This window comes from Pogoniulus pusillus, chromosome Z (assembly GCF_015220805.1).
Source record: "Pogoniulus pusillus isolate bPogPus1 chromosome Z, bPogPus1.pri, whole genome shotgun sequence".
Classification (NCBI taxonomy): Eukaryota; Metazoa; Chordata; class Aves; order Piciformes; family Lybiidae; genus Pogoniulus; species Pogoniulus pusillus.
Genome location: NC_087309.1, coordinates 49768385 through 49786170, shown reverse-complemented (window position 1 = coordinate 49786170; position 17786 = coordinate 49768385). Strand labels below are relative to the sequence as shown.

Sequence of the window (17786 nt, the reverse complement as noted above, 5' to 3'; positions counted from 1 at the left end):
AGAGGACACAGCCTCAGGCTGTGCCAGGGGAAATTTAGGCTTGAGGTGAGGAGAAAGTTCTTCACTGAGAGAGTCATTGGACACTGGAATGGGCTGCCTGGGGAGGTGGTGGAGTCGCCATCCCTGGAGCTGTTCAAGGCAGGATTGGACGTGGCACTTGGTGCCATGGTCTGGCCTTGAGCTCTGTGGTAAAGGGTTGGACTTGATGATTTGTGAGGTCTCTTCCAGCCTTGGTGACACTGTGATACTGTGAAGAACAGTGTGGCCAGTAGGACAAGGGAGGTTATCCTCCCTCAGTACTCAATACTGGTCAACACAGGTACTCTCCTTGAGTACTGAGTCCAGTTCTGGGCTCCTCAGTTTAAGTGAGATGTTGAGATACTGGAATGTGTCCAGAGAAGGGTGACAAAGCTGGTGAGGGGCCTGGAACACAAACCCTATGAGGAGAGGCTGAGGGAGCTGGAATTGTTTAGCCTGGAGAAAAAGAGGCTCAGGGATGACTCACTGCTCTCTACAACTACCTGAAGGCAGGTTGTAGCCAGGTGGAGGTTGGTCTCTTCTCTCAGGCAACCAGCAACAGAATAAGGAGTCTCAAGTTGTGCCAGGGGAGATACAGACTGGATGTTAGGAGGAAGTTCTTCACAGACAGAGTGATTTGCCATTGGAAGGGGCTGTCAAGAGAGGTTCCTGGAGGTGTTCAAGAAAAGACTGGATGGGGCACTTAGTGCCATGGTCTAGTTCAATGGATAGGGCTCGCTGATATGTTAGACTGGATGATCTTGAATGTCTCTTCCAACCTGGCTGATTCTATAATTCTGTGACAACCCAGAAAGCTACAGGCTAGTCTGCCTCACCTCTGTCCCTGGAAAGGTGATGGAAGAGCTTATTCCTCTGTGTGGAGGAAAAGAAAATTATCTGTAGTAGTTGGCATGGATTCACAAAGGGGAAATCGTTCTTCACCAATCTGATAGCCTTCTCTGATGGTGTGACCAGCTGGTAAACACATGTTCAAATTCTTCATCAACAACCTGGATGAAAGACAGAATGTATTCTCAGCAAGTTTGTTGATGGCAAAAAATGGGAGGGGTAGCTGACAAACCAGAAGGCTGCAAAGGCTGGAATCTTGGGTGGAGTGGAACTTCATCAAGTTCAACAAGTGCAAGTGTCAAGTTCTGCACCTTCTTGGCCAAGAGTATTCTGGAGTGCATTAAGAACAGTGTCACCAACAGGTTGAGGGAGGTTCTCTTCCCCTTCTGCCCTGCCCTGGTGAGGTCATATCTGGAGTATTTTTTCCAATCCTGGGCTCCCTAGTTCAAGGAGGACAGAGGAAGGCTAAAATAGTGATTAGGGGACTAGAGTATCTCTTGCGTCTGGAGAGGCTGAGAGACCTGGGTCTCTTTAACCTGGAGAAGTAGGGATCTTATTAATGCATATAAATATTTAAAGGTTGGAGGTTGTGAGGATGGGGACAGGTTCTTTTCAATCATGTCCAGGGACAAGCTGCAACAGACAAAAACTAGAACACAGGAGGTTTCACTGAAATTGAGAGGAAATTTCTTTAAGGGTGCTGAAGCACTGGAACAAGTTGACAGGTTGTGGGGTCTCCTTCTCTGGACATGTTCCTCTGTGACCTGATCTAGCTGTGGGGCTTGACTACATGATTTCTCCAGGTCTCTTCCAGCCCCTATTACTCATTCTCAGATTCTGTGGAAGGACAGTCTGAAGGTCATCTAGTCCAACCCCTCCTGTCTATTCTAATTCTAACTTTCTTCTATGTTTCCATATTTTATGACCATAGCCTTTAAGATAGATACTACTTTTGTCTCGCTGCCTCAAAGCACTGCTTTCTTCATATGGCTCTGCACTATTTCTGAATGTTAGGTGCAGGGAATATGACAGGACCTATGATAGGCCTACCATCATAAAACTTTAATGATGCTAAAATACTAATCCACAATCTGTGGCATATTATTTCCCACTGTGCCGACACATTCTGAACAACTTTTATTAAGAGAACCGTTTACCCTGGTAAGACACACATTTGCTGTATCTTACTCTTTTCAGCAACCATAAAATGAAACCCATGCCCTTTCAGCATTTGCTACAGTTCTAAGGTACCCACTTACTGAAAAATGCCACCCACTAATCACAAGGCTTTCTTAGCAAAAAATGTTTAAGTATTGAAACTGCAACTGAAGCCCAGCTTTCAATGCAACAGTAATTCCTTAGCTACAAAATCCTTATTCCTCACAGTTTATCAGCCTGGTGAGTTGTCAAACAGAATTTATTTATGATTCCGAATGTCATCTGTGTGTCCCAAAACATGTGCACAATTTTAGCAACCTTTAAGAAAAGGGAATTTTAAACAAATTAATTCACGGTGATACAGAGGTTCTTTGTATACAAGGAAAGCATTACAGGACTGCACAGATGTACATAATGGCAAACAAATGCACTGCAGGGGAGGAAACAAGCTTCATCAGTTTTCATATTATGGAATCACCTGCTATCAGATGAGAACAAAAGTGACAGAAATCCCATTCAACAGTTTTAATAATGCATTTCTTGCTTTAAGTTCTCTATCCACTGCATACTTTCAGTTACAATATCATTCTTGCATTCACAGTCTATAGGAGGCTTTATTTGGGATGACATACTTTTAGCCATAACACAGCATACTAAGACTTATCTTATTTGCCTGCAGTACAGAAATGTAACAACACAAAGTTTGAATTGACATGAATGTTACAAGGCTTGAAGCAGAAAATTCACACTGCCAGAGCAGCTTAACCTTTGGTCTGCACAGATGAGCAGCAGTGATGTCCTACAGGAGGTCCTGTGCGCCCCCACCAAATTTTTTTTTGTCAGTAAAAAAATAAAATTAAATCAACTTTTTACTGGCACTGCAAAGTCCTTAAAATATTCTAACTCAGGGAACCATATAAACTCTAAACAAGATTTAACACTCGAAGAGAAATTATGTATTTGAGTTATACAACATAGAAGCTAAAATAGCAGCAAATTCATGCTGCAATTTCAGTTTATGTTGATGCTGCTCTGGGTTTTTCCTCTAGCAGGAAATTAAATCCCAGTTTCACTGTGTTTCATTCTATACCATGAACTGTTTGAATGACATCTTGTGGTGCTATTCAGTACTGCTGTCCCCTTCCATTATAACACTATACATATCTATTGCAAATTCACACCACCAACACAGAATTCAACTGTTACTTCAAGGGAGACCCGGATAATTTTGCAACAAGTGTAGCTGTACCACAGTTTAAAGAGAAAGTGAGACAAGTAATCTATTTCCTTTCCAGTCACCCCTAATTTTTCAATCTGAAAAACACAGGTGCTACTGAAAAAATAAACACCACAGATGTGAGGAAAACCATGACTACAGCATCCTGCAAAGCTGAGAGCCACAGGAAGAAACATACCAATTATAGTCTTGACTAGAAACATGATTTAGAATCATAGAATCAGTCAAGGTTGGAAGGGACCACAAGGATCATCTAGTTCCAACCCCTCTACTATGGGCAGGGACACCCTACCCTAGGGCAGGCTGGCCACAGCCTCCTCCAGCCTGGCCTTAAACACCTCCAGGAGTGGGACCTGAAGCACCTCCCTGGGCAGCCCATTACAGGCTCTCACCACTCTCATGCTGAACAACTTCCTCCTCATGTCCAGTCTGAATCTCCCCACCTCCAGCTTTGCTCCATTTCTCCTAGTCCTGTTACTCCCCAATATCCTGAAAAGTCCCTCTCCAGCTTTTTTGTAGGCCCCCTTCAGATACTGAAAGGCTACAATAAGGTCACCTCGGAGCCACCTCTTCTCCAGACTGCACAGCCCTAACTCTTTCAGTCTGTCCTCATAGCAGAGCTGCTCCAGCCCTCTGATCATCCCAGTGGATGACTTCCATGACCGCTTAGGTACAGCCTTATCCTCTCAGTGAGGAAACATATAGGGAAGCATAAAGTTAAAACTGAATAAAGCATCTTCATAGATCCTTGTAGTGAAACTACAGAGCAATGCTCAAGAAATTCAGTGCATAAACACCTGTAAGCTGCTGACACTACCACTAATGCAGATCTGCAAACGTTTAAAAAGCTCTAACCATATGGCAGGGAAGACGAGAAAGCAGTCTGAAACCCTTTCCAGAGAAGACTGTGATTTAATCCAAGACTATCTGTAGCGTAGCTATAGACATTACTTCACCCAGCAACAAGAGAGGTTCTCTCAAAGTACAAATCATGGATATGATCACTTCTGAAATCTCCCACACCTGATGCTATAAGAGAAAAGTCTTCCTTGGTGGCAGAGATGAGTTTGAAGTCTGAAAAAGTACCATCTATTACAGTGCTGCCATTTACACAGTTTTGTCAATTTACAGCCTGTCTTCAGGCCAGTGATCAGAATTTGCAGACATCTCCAGATGACTCTTGCAACATTGACAGTTGTATCAGGATTACAGGAGTGAGAAGCACCAGCTTTCATTGAAACAGCAGGAAGAGGCTTAGTAAAGCTATCATTCCAAAGGTGGTGCTGTCACCACCAGAACCAACAACAGTGTTAATATATTTACATATATGTACACAACATTGCAGAAGCACTGTTAAAGAGCATGATAATGCTGCTCATCTTCTAGCAGGATGCCACAGAAATATTTATGTGCCAAAATACCTCTGGTTTTCTCCAAGGAAGAAAACTACTGCAGGGTGGCATAGACAATGATACACTTCAGAAAAGCAGAATATCTTCCAAGTGTCATCTCTATGACAGTGTTACAGAAATATATTTTTAATGCCATCCAGGATGCAGATCATAGCAAACACCTACAGCAAACATACAACAACATAAGAAAGACATAGAAACTACAGAGAAGATCTTAAACTATGAAACTTGCCTAATGAAAATGAAAAAGTCTCAAAAAGAGTTTAATGACTACAACGAATCACAGCAAATCAGTAGTTCACTGTTTGCATCCTCATAAGTGCCCAGTGCATAGAAATAATAATATATTCACCATCTGTCAATTCCCCCAAGATGTGACCCATTCCAGATGCAGAAGTGCTGTACAATAACACAATGTCCATATTCATACACTGCGTTTAGCTGCTGTCCTGGTACTGATGACAGGGTTCAGATTCTATCTTGTAGAATCATCATTTCATTCAAACCATTCATCTTTGCTGGCTTGTACATCCCACTGAAACTGGCATATCACCATACTAGTGGGCACAGAGCCATTGTAACAGATGGGGAAAGAAAGTTGTGCCAATGAGCTACTGGATGCATCAAGTTTGAATATTACGGCTGGAGTCTCCTCCAAGAATTTCACAAATGGCAGTCTATGCATAAGCTTTCCATGACTGGATGAACAGGATATGCCAGGGCAAAGCCAGATCAATTTAAGACTCCAAGAACATCTCTGGCAGCTGTTGAAAGCAAGTTTTTAGCTCTGATGAATTTGAAAAAGTCTTTTGCACAGAGAATTGGGGAATGAGTATCTTAATGAAATCACTACCTTAGATCAGCTCTCTGCAACAGACTTGCAAATCTCAGCAAAAAGAAAAAAAAAAAGAAAGGTTTGCAGCCCTGCTGAGTTTTCTGATGAATAGCTCAACAGAACGCATAAGCCAGATCTGCAGGAAAAAAGTCTAATAAATTACAAACTTATTTTGCTTGGCAGGAATACAGTTTAAAGATGCAAATCACTAAAGTTGAAAATGTGTGCTGTAAATTTTGCCATCTGCTTCAATACTGTACTTATAAATTGCTATCTACTGATGTTACTCATGTGACTCACCTGTAAAATTTTGCACTTAGATAACACAATAGCTAGTTTTCCTAGTGACACTGTATAGATCATTGTTACATTTTAATATTACATGCTGGTAAATTTTGTTTAAAATTCAATTAATATAGATTAAAGTTCTCTGTCAACCTGCAATTACCTGTAGGCAGCAATAACTGTACCCTAATGTATGCAATTAAGATGGATTTCATGTTACTAAAGATCTCTCCAGCTTTTCTTAAAAGTTGGAAGTTAGACTTTCCATCCCACTATACAGGGCAAGAGTACACCGTGTAACAATTAAAACATTTGTTGACTTAGGTAATATGCAGGTTATTTTGTGGTCTTCCAAGTAGGTTTTTTATGGACTCCATCAATCTAGATCACGAAGAAATAAGTTGAGGTACACAGGACGGATTGAGCTTGTCCATAACATATAGAAGACCCCTTGGCTTTTATCCATTTTCTGCTGAGAACACCTGTAAGGACAAATACTGGGCTGCAGACTACCTCTGTTATTCTGGTGGCATACAACCTGACCCTTTCTCTTCTTTTTCAAACGTGTAGAGCGTGTGAATGACATACATATGGAACAAATAGAGTGACAAGAGCCAAGAGACACAAATTGAAACACAGGAGGTTCCACATAAACAAAAGGTAAAAATTCTTTGAGGACAGCAGAGCACTGGCACACGCTGCCCAGAGAAATTGTGGAGACTGTCTCTGGATGCATTCAAAACCCACCTGAACATGTTCTTGGGTGATTTATTCTAGGTGATCCTACTCTACCACAGGGCTTAGAAAAGATGATCTTCAGAGGTCTCTTCCAAGCCCTATCATTTTGTCATTCTGTGACCTATGTCTGGAATATAACCAGTTAACAGTAATTCAGTCATGTCAGACTGCCTACCTCAAAACAAAAACAAATTGTTAAAATGTAACCATATAACTTGTATAATGGGAGTACTGCATGTCTGCTCATGTGACAAATGCAGAAGAGGGAAAGAGGAAGTGCAAGAACAGGCATCTCCAGCCATGCAGTGGGGCACATTCCACACAAAAAAAAGTTTAGACTGACTCGTTTCAGATACCTAAGATCTTTTAAATTAGTCAATGATTGAAATATTTAACAAAACGAACACAAAGTTTCTATCCTCTGAACACAAGATCCAACTCTGATGTATCTCATATGATTTCACTAAACAAAAGGGATTTTAAAAGCCATATATATCAAATATACAAGTTACATTTGCCTCTTCCATCAGAACAGAAAAAGCTACCCCAATCTCATACATTTGTTGTGAAATCTTCTATTCAAGAACAGTTTCAAATAATAACTTATATAACAGAGTTTAGAAAAACCTCCTCCATTCCTTACTTCTTTTGTCCTGAACATCTAGACAGTTATTAGATAGAAGCAGACTAAAGTTGTATTTCTACAACTTCTAGTTTTCTTTTTTTTTCCATTGCACTGGATAGTCTAGTAAGAAATGTGACTTAACAGTTACATGGTGCATACACTAATACTGAAATAAACAGCAGCAACCTTCTTCATAACTATTTCCTCTTTCTTGATTTTCCAGTAGTCAAGCTTTTCTCTTACTCAAGTTTAAGATGAAACCATGACAGAAGTTTTGGGGCAGTGAGGTATTTTCAATACAGTTTCAACCAAACAACAGCACTAACATGTCGAAAAAACACTATATACATTAACTTTCAATTGAAAATAGAATTTCTAGTTAATGAATAAATCACAGAATTTCTAGCAGTAAAAAAGGCAGCTCTAGCAGGAGAATAATATAATAGGCTTTTGTCACCAAGGGATGCTCAGAAGCACTTTAAGATAAGTACTTCAGCTGAGTATTTCTACTGAAATGCTGAAAACAAAACAGAGTAACTCATTACTAGGTCAACTTGAGGCTTCACATTTAAGTCTAGTGACACTGATTTGTGCCTCTGTGCACAACCTGTCATGGGCCATTCTATAGAACAAATGCTGAAAGACTGAAGACAATCTACACTAATAAACAATTTGCTTATTTCAGAAGCATTCTGGCTTACTTCCTCTTCATTACAAACACGAGATGACAGATGGTATAAAAGAAACCTCAGAGACTGGGATTTTTTAAAGAAAGTGTTTACAGTCTGATATTTATCTTTTAACCATATGACATTTTTCAGATTACCTGCCAGCAGGCAAGTGGCAGGCCACTGGTCCAACAGTTACTGCAGGAACATTCTGGGCCACAGATTATATATCTGCCCCTTTGCTGAGCATTTTGTGTTTCAGTAAGAAGCATTCACCCTTCTCCACACTGAAACACTATGATGATATGGGACATACACATATCTAAGATCATATTCAGCAGTGTCAAGTGACAATCAAGAAAGACCAGCAAACTCTGAATTTTGGAGCTACTACCAGTGTGGTCTACTATGACATATGTGCTATATGCTTGATAAATAACTACAGCATTTTCCAAACAAACTACAATTCAGTTTGCTTTTCTTCCAATAATCCTCACTTGCACTAGGTCCAGTGTTTTTTTCACATAACTGAAATTTCATAATCGTCTCTGAAGAGTGTCTCTTCCTGAGCTTACACATACAAGTTTGAATCATGGATAACTTCCTATTTCAACATGAAATTATTTGTCAGCTACAAAACAGCACAGAGATAAATGTCTGCTTTCCTCTGAAGCCCTTCCTTTAGAGGATGGATAATCTCTTCATTCCTCTAAGTGTAACGGCAAGCCTGGAAGAGCAATTCATTAATAAGGCATGCATACACATCACAAGCTGCTCTGGCTCTTTCATCGTGAAAGGCAATCATATACATACATGTGTATATAACACCTCAAGACTCCAAAGCTATATCTCTCCCTGATCATTTGGCAGCATCAGGTAGAATTTGTCACTTCAACTTCTGCATCTGACAAAGCAGAGGGCTACATTTCACCTACAAAACAGTCTGAAGTCTAGGGTTAAACGAGTTATTTAGAGAATTATGACTATTATGACCAATGAATAGGGTACACTCCTCAGTGGAAAAGGAGCAGCAAAACAATGGTTAAGAAATAAAGTGCACTCTATTTTCTGCAGGAGGGAAAAGATGGGTGAAAACAACATAAATCACAGCGGATACATCAGAAGAGGGGCATTCACTGCTAAAGTAGTGAAAATTTTAACTGAAACAGAATGAAAAAGCAAAGCATTTAGTGGACTAGCAGGGGAAGAGAAATGTGACCTCTCTGGTAAACTGAAAAGGCCTATCAGATGTGGTCTTAGAGAGCTACACATCAGCAACAGTGGCTTCATGCTGCAATATACTTTGGTGGCACAAAATAAACACATCAGTCAAGGTTTCTGGAGCACGGATGTTCTCTTTGCACAGAACAATAAAACTGAATAAGTGATTGATTTCCTATGTACATAAGACCTAAGTTTATGGTGCTTTTTATTGGTTGCTCTCAGAATGGATTTCCAATTTGTTCTAGGGTACAATTCCAGTTTAGTGAACCTCTTGGTCTTTCCATTTAGACACATTATTTGTCCTTTCAATTCACTCTTCCTTTTAGAAGCTGAAGATTCTTGTCTGCTTCGGCTGGGTTATTTTCTCCTGTATTTCCTCATGTTGACTTCTGACCAAGATGCAACAGTGCTTACACCCACTTCAAGTTGTCCACACCGCCATGAGCCACACCACAACTCCCACAGATACTTCTGACCACTTTTTCTTTTAACACATTTGGAGACTAACTACTGTTAGATAACTAATTAGCTAACAACAACAACAACAAAGGCAAAATTATAAGCATTTTGGAAACAGACCGACCAAAAAAAACCCTTTTCCGATTACTCGTTCGTTATGAACACCCTAAAAGAAATGAGAAGAACTTTTCATGAAGTCATGAGAGAGTAAAAGCGAGCAACCGAGGCACTGCTTGCTTGCCATGGCCACCTGGAGCTGACTCTCCCCAGAAGGAGCCCTGAGGCCGCATTCCTCACTTCGCCGTCCAGCTCCCGTGCCTGAGGGCAGCGTCCGTCAGCCCAGCACCGCCCTAACGCCCACAGAATCGCTCACTGCTCACCCGACCAACAATCCCGAGCGGGGCCCACCCGGCCCCCAAGACACCCACCCCTCAAACCCCCCCTCCCCCACCCCGCCGCCGTCCGGCCCCCTTACTTTTTGGTGTCGCTGCTGAAGAGCCCGAAGGCCGCGGGAGCCGAAGGGGTCGTGGTGGGCGCCGCCTCCTGGCCCAGCTCGGGCGCCGCCTCTCCCCCCTGCTCGCTGTAGCTGAGTGCAGTGCCGGACATGTCAGCGCTCTCCGCCAAACTTAGCGGCGCGGCACAGCCCGCAGCTCCCCCCGGAAGCGGAGCACACGCGCCAGCACGGCGGGGCGGGTAGGTCACGTGGCGGGGGCAGGGCCGGCGGCGGGGGCGGGGCTCGCCTCTCTCTCTCCGGCGTGCGGGTGTGGCTGAGGCGCCGCGGCCGGGGGCCGGTCAGCCGCGCTGCTGCTGGTGGGGCATTGCTGCTGTCATGGTTCAGCGGGCTCAGCCGCCCGGTGGGAGTGTGTGGGGAATCGCGGCTCCCAGAGGAGCGGAGGGTCGGCTCGGCACCGCTGCTCTTTGCAGCTTCGCCTCACACTGGCTCTGTGCGCCATCTCATCTCGCGGCACTGCAGACCCCGAGGCTGGGCAAGCAGAGGCCGCGGAGCCCAGGCCCGCTCCACGTCCTCCCGGGCTGTTCGCGGAAGAGCTGTGGCTCCGTGGCCCCTGTCAGCCACTGCGGCTTCTAGCTTGCCTTGATATAAAGGTACCCAGGCTCCTTGGGAAGCAGGTTTTACTTCCCGGCCTTGTCCTGTACTTTGGGCACAGACCTTTTAAATACAAAGTGTGACCATCAGGTTGCTTCTTGCTTCTAGTAATCCACATGACAAATTTGTTTCTCAGTAACTGTTGGTACCTTACATGGACCTTCACTTCAACTAGTAGTGAGGTAGCCTACAATAATAGCTTGCATATGGGAAGATAATTAAAAGACGCCTAGAGAAGGCTTCTCCTCTTTTTACTGTCTTACTTTCCTGTGTGCATCTTTCTTATCTGTGTACCTGATCTGTGCCAGTATCTGAGGAGTGACCTGTGTTCATTATACAGCCCTTCTATCCATCTCTTGGTGTAACTTACATTAATACAGTCCAAACTTTTCATCCTGGCAACTTAAATAATTTCCAAAAGGTTACAGTTCACAATCAATGCTTTTTATCTTGCAGAGAAAAAAAAAAAGGGGAAGGGGGGGAAGGGAAGAGTCAGGAAACTGGATCGTCACAGTCATTTTCTTAAGCAGCTTTTTAACTTGTTTGTCCTTCAGCAAGTTGAAACTGTACCATTACCTAGCAAATAAACTTGACAAAAGGATACCAACGCAGGATTTATAGAGTGCGGGGCTGCTGTCCTCAATGGTTGACTTCTTTCAATGCCAATATTTCAGAGTTTTGATTTCTTAACAGCTTTTTTCTTTTGTTACGCTGCCTCTTGAAAGTTGTGACTCGTGAGTGTGAAAGGTTCAGTGTGAATATTCTTGATCATCACCATTTTACTTTTGGTTCTTAGAATTACATTTTTGTCCTGCCCTTGTTTACAGTAACAGCCATCATAGTTTTATTTCCTTGCAGATGGAAATACCTGATAATAACTATCATAAGCACTCACAGTAACTGTTAATACTCTTCCAATAATGTGACTCAAGGTGGGCACCTTTCAGTTGTACCAAGTCAGATACCATTCTACATCCTGAGTTTTAAAATACTAAGAGGAAACAGATGGATGATTGGGTCTGAAACAGACAAAACCCAGACACTTCTCTCCCAAAAGTTTAAGATGTCCCTCTGATTTAAAGAGAAATCTGATAATGCAATATTAGCAGTCCCTAGAAACTGCCTCTTACTGATTTTTTAAACCATGCATGTTTGATGCATGTAATGGTGCATCATGCATGTAATGGTGACAGCACTTGGAAGTTTGGTCCTGAACATAGTAATGCTTACGTTAAGGGATCCCTGGGTACATCTTTTATTTGTCTATAAGGCACACAGAGTGTAGGAAGGGGTAACATATACTAGACCAAGTCCATAGTTTGTCAGCTAGATGTAACTTTTAAGAATGCCTGTTTGCTTCTCTGTATAATTTTTTAAGTATTTATTGATAGCAATATGAAACAAGTGCAACGAATTCAATTATTTTGTTATTATGTAGATCACTTGAAATGTAGTCTTAGAGAAAAATCTAACATAAAAAGAGAAAAGTACACTCGTAGAATCACAGTATCACAGTATCATCAAGGTTGGAAGAGACCTCATAGATCATCAAGTCCAACCCTTTACCACAGAGCTCAAGGCTAGACCATGGCACCAAGTGCCACGTCCAACCTTGCCTTGAACAGCCCCAGGGACGGCGACTCCACCACCTCCCCGGGCAGCCCATTCCAGTGTCCAATGACTCTCTCAGTGAAGAACTTTCTCCTCACCTCGAGCCTAAATTTCCCCTGGCGCAGCCTGAGGCTGTGTCCTTTCCTTCTGGCGCTGGCCACCTGAGAGAAGAGAGCAACCTCCTGGCCACAACCACCCCTCAGGTAGTTGTAGAAAGCAGTATTTCAGAGATATTTGTGGAAGTACAAACGTACAAGCAGACAAATGGGCTATTGAGGTGCAGGATCATGTGGCTGTGACATGAGAAGAGAGGCAGATCAAAAGAGAGAAGCAGAGCTTCAAAGTGAGAGCAGAAGTAAACATTATATGAAGATTTATCAAGTATAATTTAACAGTCCCAGCAGGAACTCTAGCTATAAGGTCTTGCTACCAGTTTTTGCTATCAGTTTTAGCCTGAAATATGTGACAACTGCTTAATGAATAGCCTCTTCCTGGATGCATTAACACTTCAAAACCACCATGCAGTGATATAATTTATACAAAATTGTGCCAAAATTACTGAAATGTAAACCACAAAATTATACCACATCTGAATTCTCCATGTATATATTCTCTATATGCATTTAGCAGAAAAAGAGATTCCTATTACTCAACAAACAGTAATTTTGTAATTCAAACACTTAACTTTGCTCAGCTTTCGGAAGCATTTACAGGTGACTGTTTACAACGTGGTTTATAAAGCTGTTGTGTCCTCGTGTCTTCTGTAAGCTGAGCTGGGTTGCCATATGCGTATTTGGTGCCCTCTTGTGGCTCAGATTATTAATAAACGGTTGATCGTGGAAAATTGGATGCATTGGTATAATATATAATAAATACACTAATTAGTACAATATATAATAACTATACTAATAAATAAAATAATTTTAATTATTTTCAAAGTCTTTGTAAGAGAAATGACAAGTTATTAAATGCCTTGCTTGTATGCTCTTTAATGCTAATAGTTTATGATAAAATATGGTGCAGATACCACAGAAATGTGACAGGGCTTTTTTTTTTTGCTTTTTTTTTTTTTTTTTTAGTAAATGTCATTCACTGCATCACAGAAACATTCAGGTTGGAAAAGACCTTTGGGATCATTAAGTCCAACTGAGAGCCTTACTCTACAAAGTTCACTCCTAAACCATATCCCCAGGCACCACTTAAACACAGCCAGGGTGACTCAGCCACCTCCCTGGGCAGCCTATTTGAATACCTGACCACTCTTTCTATGAAGAAAAATTTCTAATGTCCAGTCCTAACCTACTCCGTTGTACCTTGAGGCTATGTCCTCTTGTTATATCACTAATTACATGTGAGAAAAGACCAGCACCAGCCTTCCCACAATGTCCTTTCAAGTAGTTGTAGACAGCTAAGAGGTCTCCCCTCAGCTGCCTCTGTTTTGAACTAAACAGCCCCAGCTCCTTCAGTCACTATTCATAAGGTTCTCCAGACCCTTTACCAGCTTTGTTACCCTACTCTGCACTCACTCAAGCACCTTGACATCCCTCTCATAATGAAGTGTCCAAAGCTGAACATAGTACTCAAGGTGTGGCATCACCAATGCTGAGTGCAAGGAGACAGTCACCTCCCAGGATGTCACTGGCTTTCTTGGCCACCTAGGCACACTGCTGGCTCATATTCAGCCCAGGTCTCTTTCTGCAAACAGCTTTCCAGCCACACTTCCCCAAGCCTGTAGTTTTACATGGGGTTGTTGTGACCCAACTGCAGGACCTGGCATTTGGCCTTGCTGAAGCTCCTCCTACTAACATTGGCCCATCATTCCAATCTATCTAAATCCCTCTGCAGAGTCTTCCTACCCTCATGTTGAACAGCACTGCCACCCATCTTGGTGTGACTGTGAGTTTACTGATGACACACTCTATATCTTCATCAAAGTCATCAATAAAGGTGTTAAACAGAAAAGGTCATAGAATCATAGAATCAACCAGGTTGGAAGAGACTTCCAAGATCATCGAGTCCTGATATTTCAGTATCTGAAGGGGGCCTATAAAAATACTGGGGAGGGACCATTTGGGCTCTCAGGGAGTGACAGGACTAGGGGGAATGGAGCAAAGCTGGAGGTGGGGAGATTCAGACTGGACATGAGGAGGGAATTCTTCACCATTGGAGTGGTGAGAGCCTGGAATGGGTTGCTCAGGGAGGTGGTTGAGGTCCCACTCCTGGAGGTGTTTAAGGTCAGGCTAGATGAGGCTGTGGTCAGCCTGATCTAGGGTAGGGTGTCCCTGCCCATGGCAAGGGGTTTGGAACTAGATGATCCTTGTGGTCCTTTCCAACCCTGACTGTGATTCTTTGATTCTATAGATAAGGGTAAAGCAAGCCTTGGCTCCATCTAATATGGTCAGTTCTGGCAAAATGCCATTCTCATTGGTGAACCTCTCTGGGCAAAGGAGCCATTAGATTCGGGCAATTAATAAATGGAGCTAAGTTGCAAGCAATATGTCTGCTCTGACAACATGCTTTCTGCCCTGCCACATTGTGCTTTGCCTCATGCTCTCTGCTCTGACAACATGCTCTGCATCATTTTGCTCCGCTGTACCTTGCCATATTGCCATGCTCCAGACCAGCTCTGCTTTCCACTGGGAAATTTTGCCATGCCTCAAGTTTACCAGGAGAAGGCATTATGTGCCTCTACACTGTAGGCAAGAACCAGCCACCAGCAAGACATCATGTCTGTCTGCACAGTGTCCATCCTAGAAAGAAACCAGACCAGGTCAGAGACTGTGCTAAACCCCAGCTTCCTGTTATGGGGAGAAACTCCAGTGCCTCCAACAGCTTTCAAACCCCTCCACGTGCTCTGGGTATCATCTGATACTATAACACAGCCCTGGAAATCAGGAGATACTATCTTGTGAGTAAATACTCTAAAAGCTTCTTTGTAATCAACGTTCTGATTTTGTAACTGAACTCTATTGTGACTTCTGCCTTGGCAGAAAGGAGCCTCTCAAGTCCCCCTAAAGGGCAAGCAGCATACTGACTGCAAGATTCTCCTCCCTACTCTTTAAATTGTATGCTGCTAGTTTTTTCTTAACAGCTTTAAGTGCTTGTTTTTCCCTGTGTGTAAATACCCAACTATGTGTTCAAACATTGTAAATAAGTTTGAACCTTGTAAATAAGTGGATAATATCAATGTTAATATAAATATTAATTCTGCATATACAATCCATAACAGAGACATGGAACTCCAGAGCAAATTGAATCAGATAAGGACACTCCTTTTAAGAACAACCTCATAAAACCTGGGCCGAAGTCATATACCACATCTGCTATTACGCACCTGCCTCAGGCAAGATTGGGTGTTATAATGTTTAAAAAAACCAACCAAACAAACAAACAAAAAAAAAAACCTTTAAAAGCAATGGGGGAAGGAACCTTAAAGAATTGGGAGAAACATCTAGCCCAAGCTACCTGAGTAGCAAACAGTAGAGGTTCTGTCAACCAAGCAGGTCCAGCTCATTCAGATCTATTACGAAAGGTAGAAGGTGACAGAGTTCCTGTTATTGGTGAAAATAACGTTGGGGAAGACTGTTTGGGTATTCTCCCTTTCAGGTGAGGCTAATACTGTATGAGTATGAGGAGTGGTTTCTGCTGAAGGACCTGGTGACTGGGTGATCCAAAAAAAGTTATGAGATATGATGCATTCCTGTGAGGGAGTATGCAAAATGAAGAATCTGCATTGATTTTGATATGCAGGCGATGATTGTTAATAGCTATGAAAACTGCTTATTAACATTAAAACTTGCCAGAAAACTTAATCACAGGTTCAAAAATGCACAGGTTGGGAATTAATACACACAGAGAACAGGCAAAACTAAATCACTTATTTCATAAAGTGGCAAATGCAAATATTATAGTGGAAGAGGCTGTTAAGTATTTACTCACAAAGTATGAATCAGACAGTACCCAAAGCATGTGGAACTCTGTCTTGTTGGCCACTGACACTTAACTCTTCCCAGACTTCTGAGGAAAGTAGGCAGACAACATCTGACCTTGTCTCCTGGCTCCTCTGGACAATCTGTGTATCTCCAGGACTTCTAGTCTTAGCAGGAGACTTTCAGGTACAGGCAGGATGTCTTGTGATGTGCAGCATCATCAGCAGGTGAACATTCCAGCACAATGTCTGTCTGGCTATGCAGTCCAATAGCATGCAGGCATTTAGAGTCTGTCCCTGGTAAGCTCTCCAGGCAAATTCAGGATGAAAAATGAGGCGGCAGCAGCCCCTGTGCTACCTGCTCATCCCTTTTATCAGTATCCAGCCTGAGACTAATGAGGCATTGGACATAGATTAGCCAATCAGAATGGCACTTTGCCAACCCTCACCATATTAGGTGAAGCCAGGGCTTTCACCCTCCCCTCCCATGGTTGCCTCCCCTCAGCAAAGAAGTAGGGGGAGCAGGGGAACATGTCTGGGCAAGCAAATATGGATAAGCCCAAGTTTGACCCATCAAGCCTACCACCACAAGGTTCCACAAAGGAACTTAACTTCATCTGAAAGAATGTAGATATAAGGTTATGATTTCTTTAGCAGATAATCATGTTTCCCATAAAAGCCATGAAGAACCCACTGTACATAAACATGAACCCTGTGAGTTCTAAGAGTCCTGTTCCATCCCATTTACTGAGAAACACTTGACTATTTCCTGAACCTCTGAGCTAGCCGACATCTGAGACAGATGGAATGGAGAATGCTTGAAGCCTGAACAACTACTGTTCATCACACAGATAGTGTCTCTGCTTGGACAACTTCATGCTCCAATGGGAATTATATTAAAGGGGTGGATTGTGACTGAGATAGAGTTCTAGCTCAGACATTAAAAAAATTAGGAACAGAGAAACTTAGAAGTGGAAAAGTATTGGAGTCTCTAAATGAAAATGTGAACATTCCAGCAACAGTCCATAAAATGACAATGATGGATAAGTTAATATAATTTCATTGGAGCAGTGAAACCTTTATGTGGAAGCACAACTTATATCTTCCCCTTTGATGCTTCTGCTGCACCTGCTGATACTTCTCCCACTGCTGTTTTGTCTGCTGCTTTTGCTGCTTTGCCGCTGCTTGACCCCATCCCAGTCTTCTCTAAGGTTACTATATTCTGTAACAGTTTATTCTGTCTATACTGTTATATTTATTTTAAACTGTAAAAATATAATCTCATTTTTCTGACTTTCCAAATTCAGAGTTGTAGTGAATTTACTCTCTCTCTGGGGCAGGTTTATAATAAGTTATTTGGGGGGGGGGGGGGGTGTCCACTCTAACCCATCACATCTTGGAATTAGATAAGAATTTCTCTGTACCTTACAACTGTGATTCTAAAGTGAGTGCATTTATTTGGTCCATTGAATCTGAAGTAGCAAACTGTAGTGACAATGCACTTTATTTTACATTGAATTACTGTAAAATGCATGATTTTTGTTTATGCTTCTAAGAAGGACCTTCCTTAAGTTATGTGAAGAAAGGTAGATTTCTCTCATTTATTATTTTAAAGGCTAAAATAAAGGAAATAC

The 17786-nt window shown here is 42.2% G+C and overlaps 1 protein-coding gene across 1 annotated transcript in view; it reads right to left on the bottom strand.

The window, feature by feature from the left end:
- AP3B1 (adaptor related protein complex 3 subunit beta 1) overlaps positions 1-10160 on the bottom strand; it is a 179346-nt gene extending 169186 nt beyond the window's left edge. Inside the window, exon 1 of the mRNA XM_064176486.1 lies at positions 9984-10160. Coding sequence (XP_064032556.1) covers positions 9984-10114 — 131 coding nt within the window. The 5' untranslated portion in view covers positions 10115-10160. The remainder of the gene's footprint in view (positions 1-9983) is intronic.
- Positions 10161-17786: the final 7626 nt, after the last annotated feature.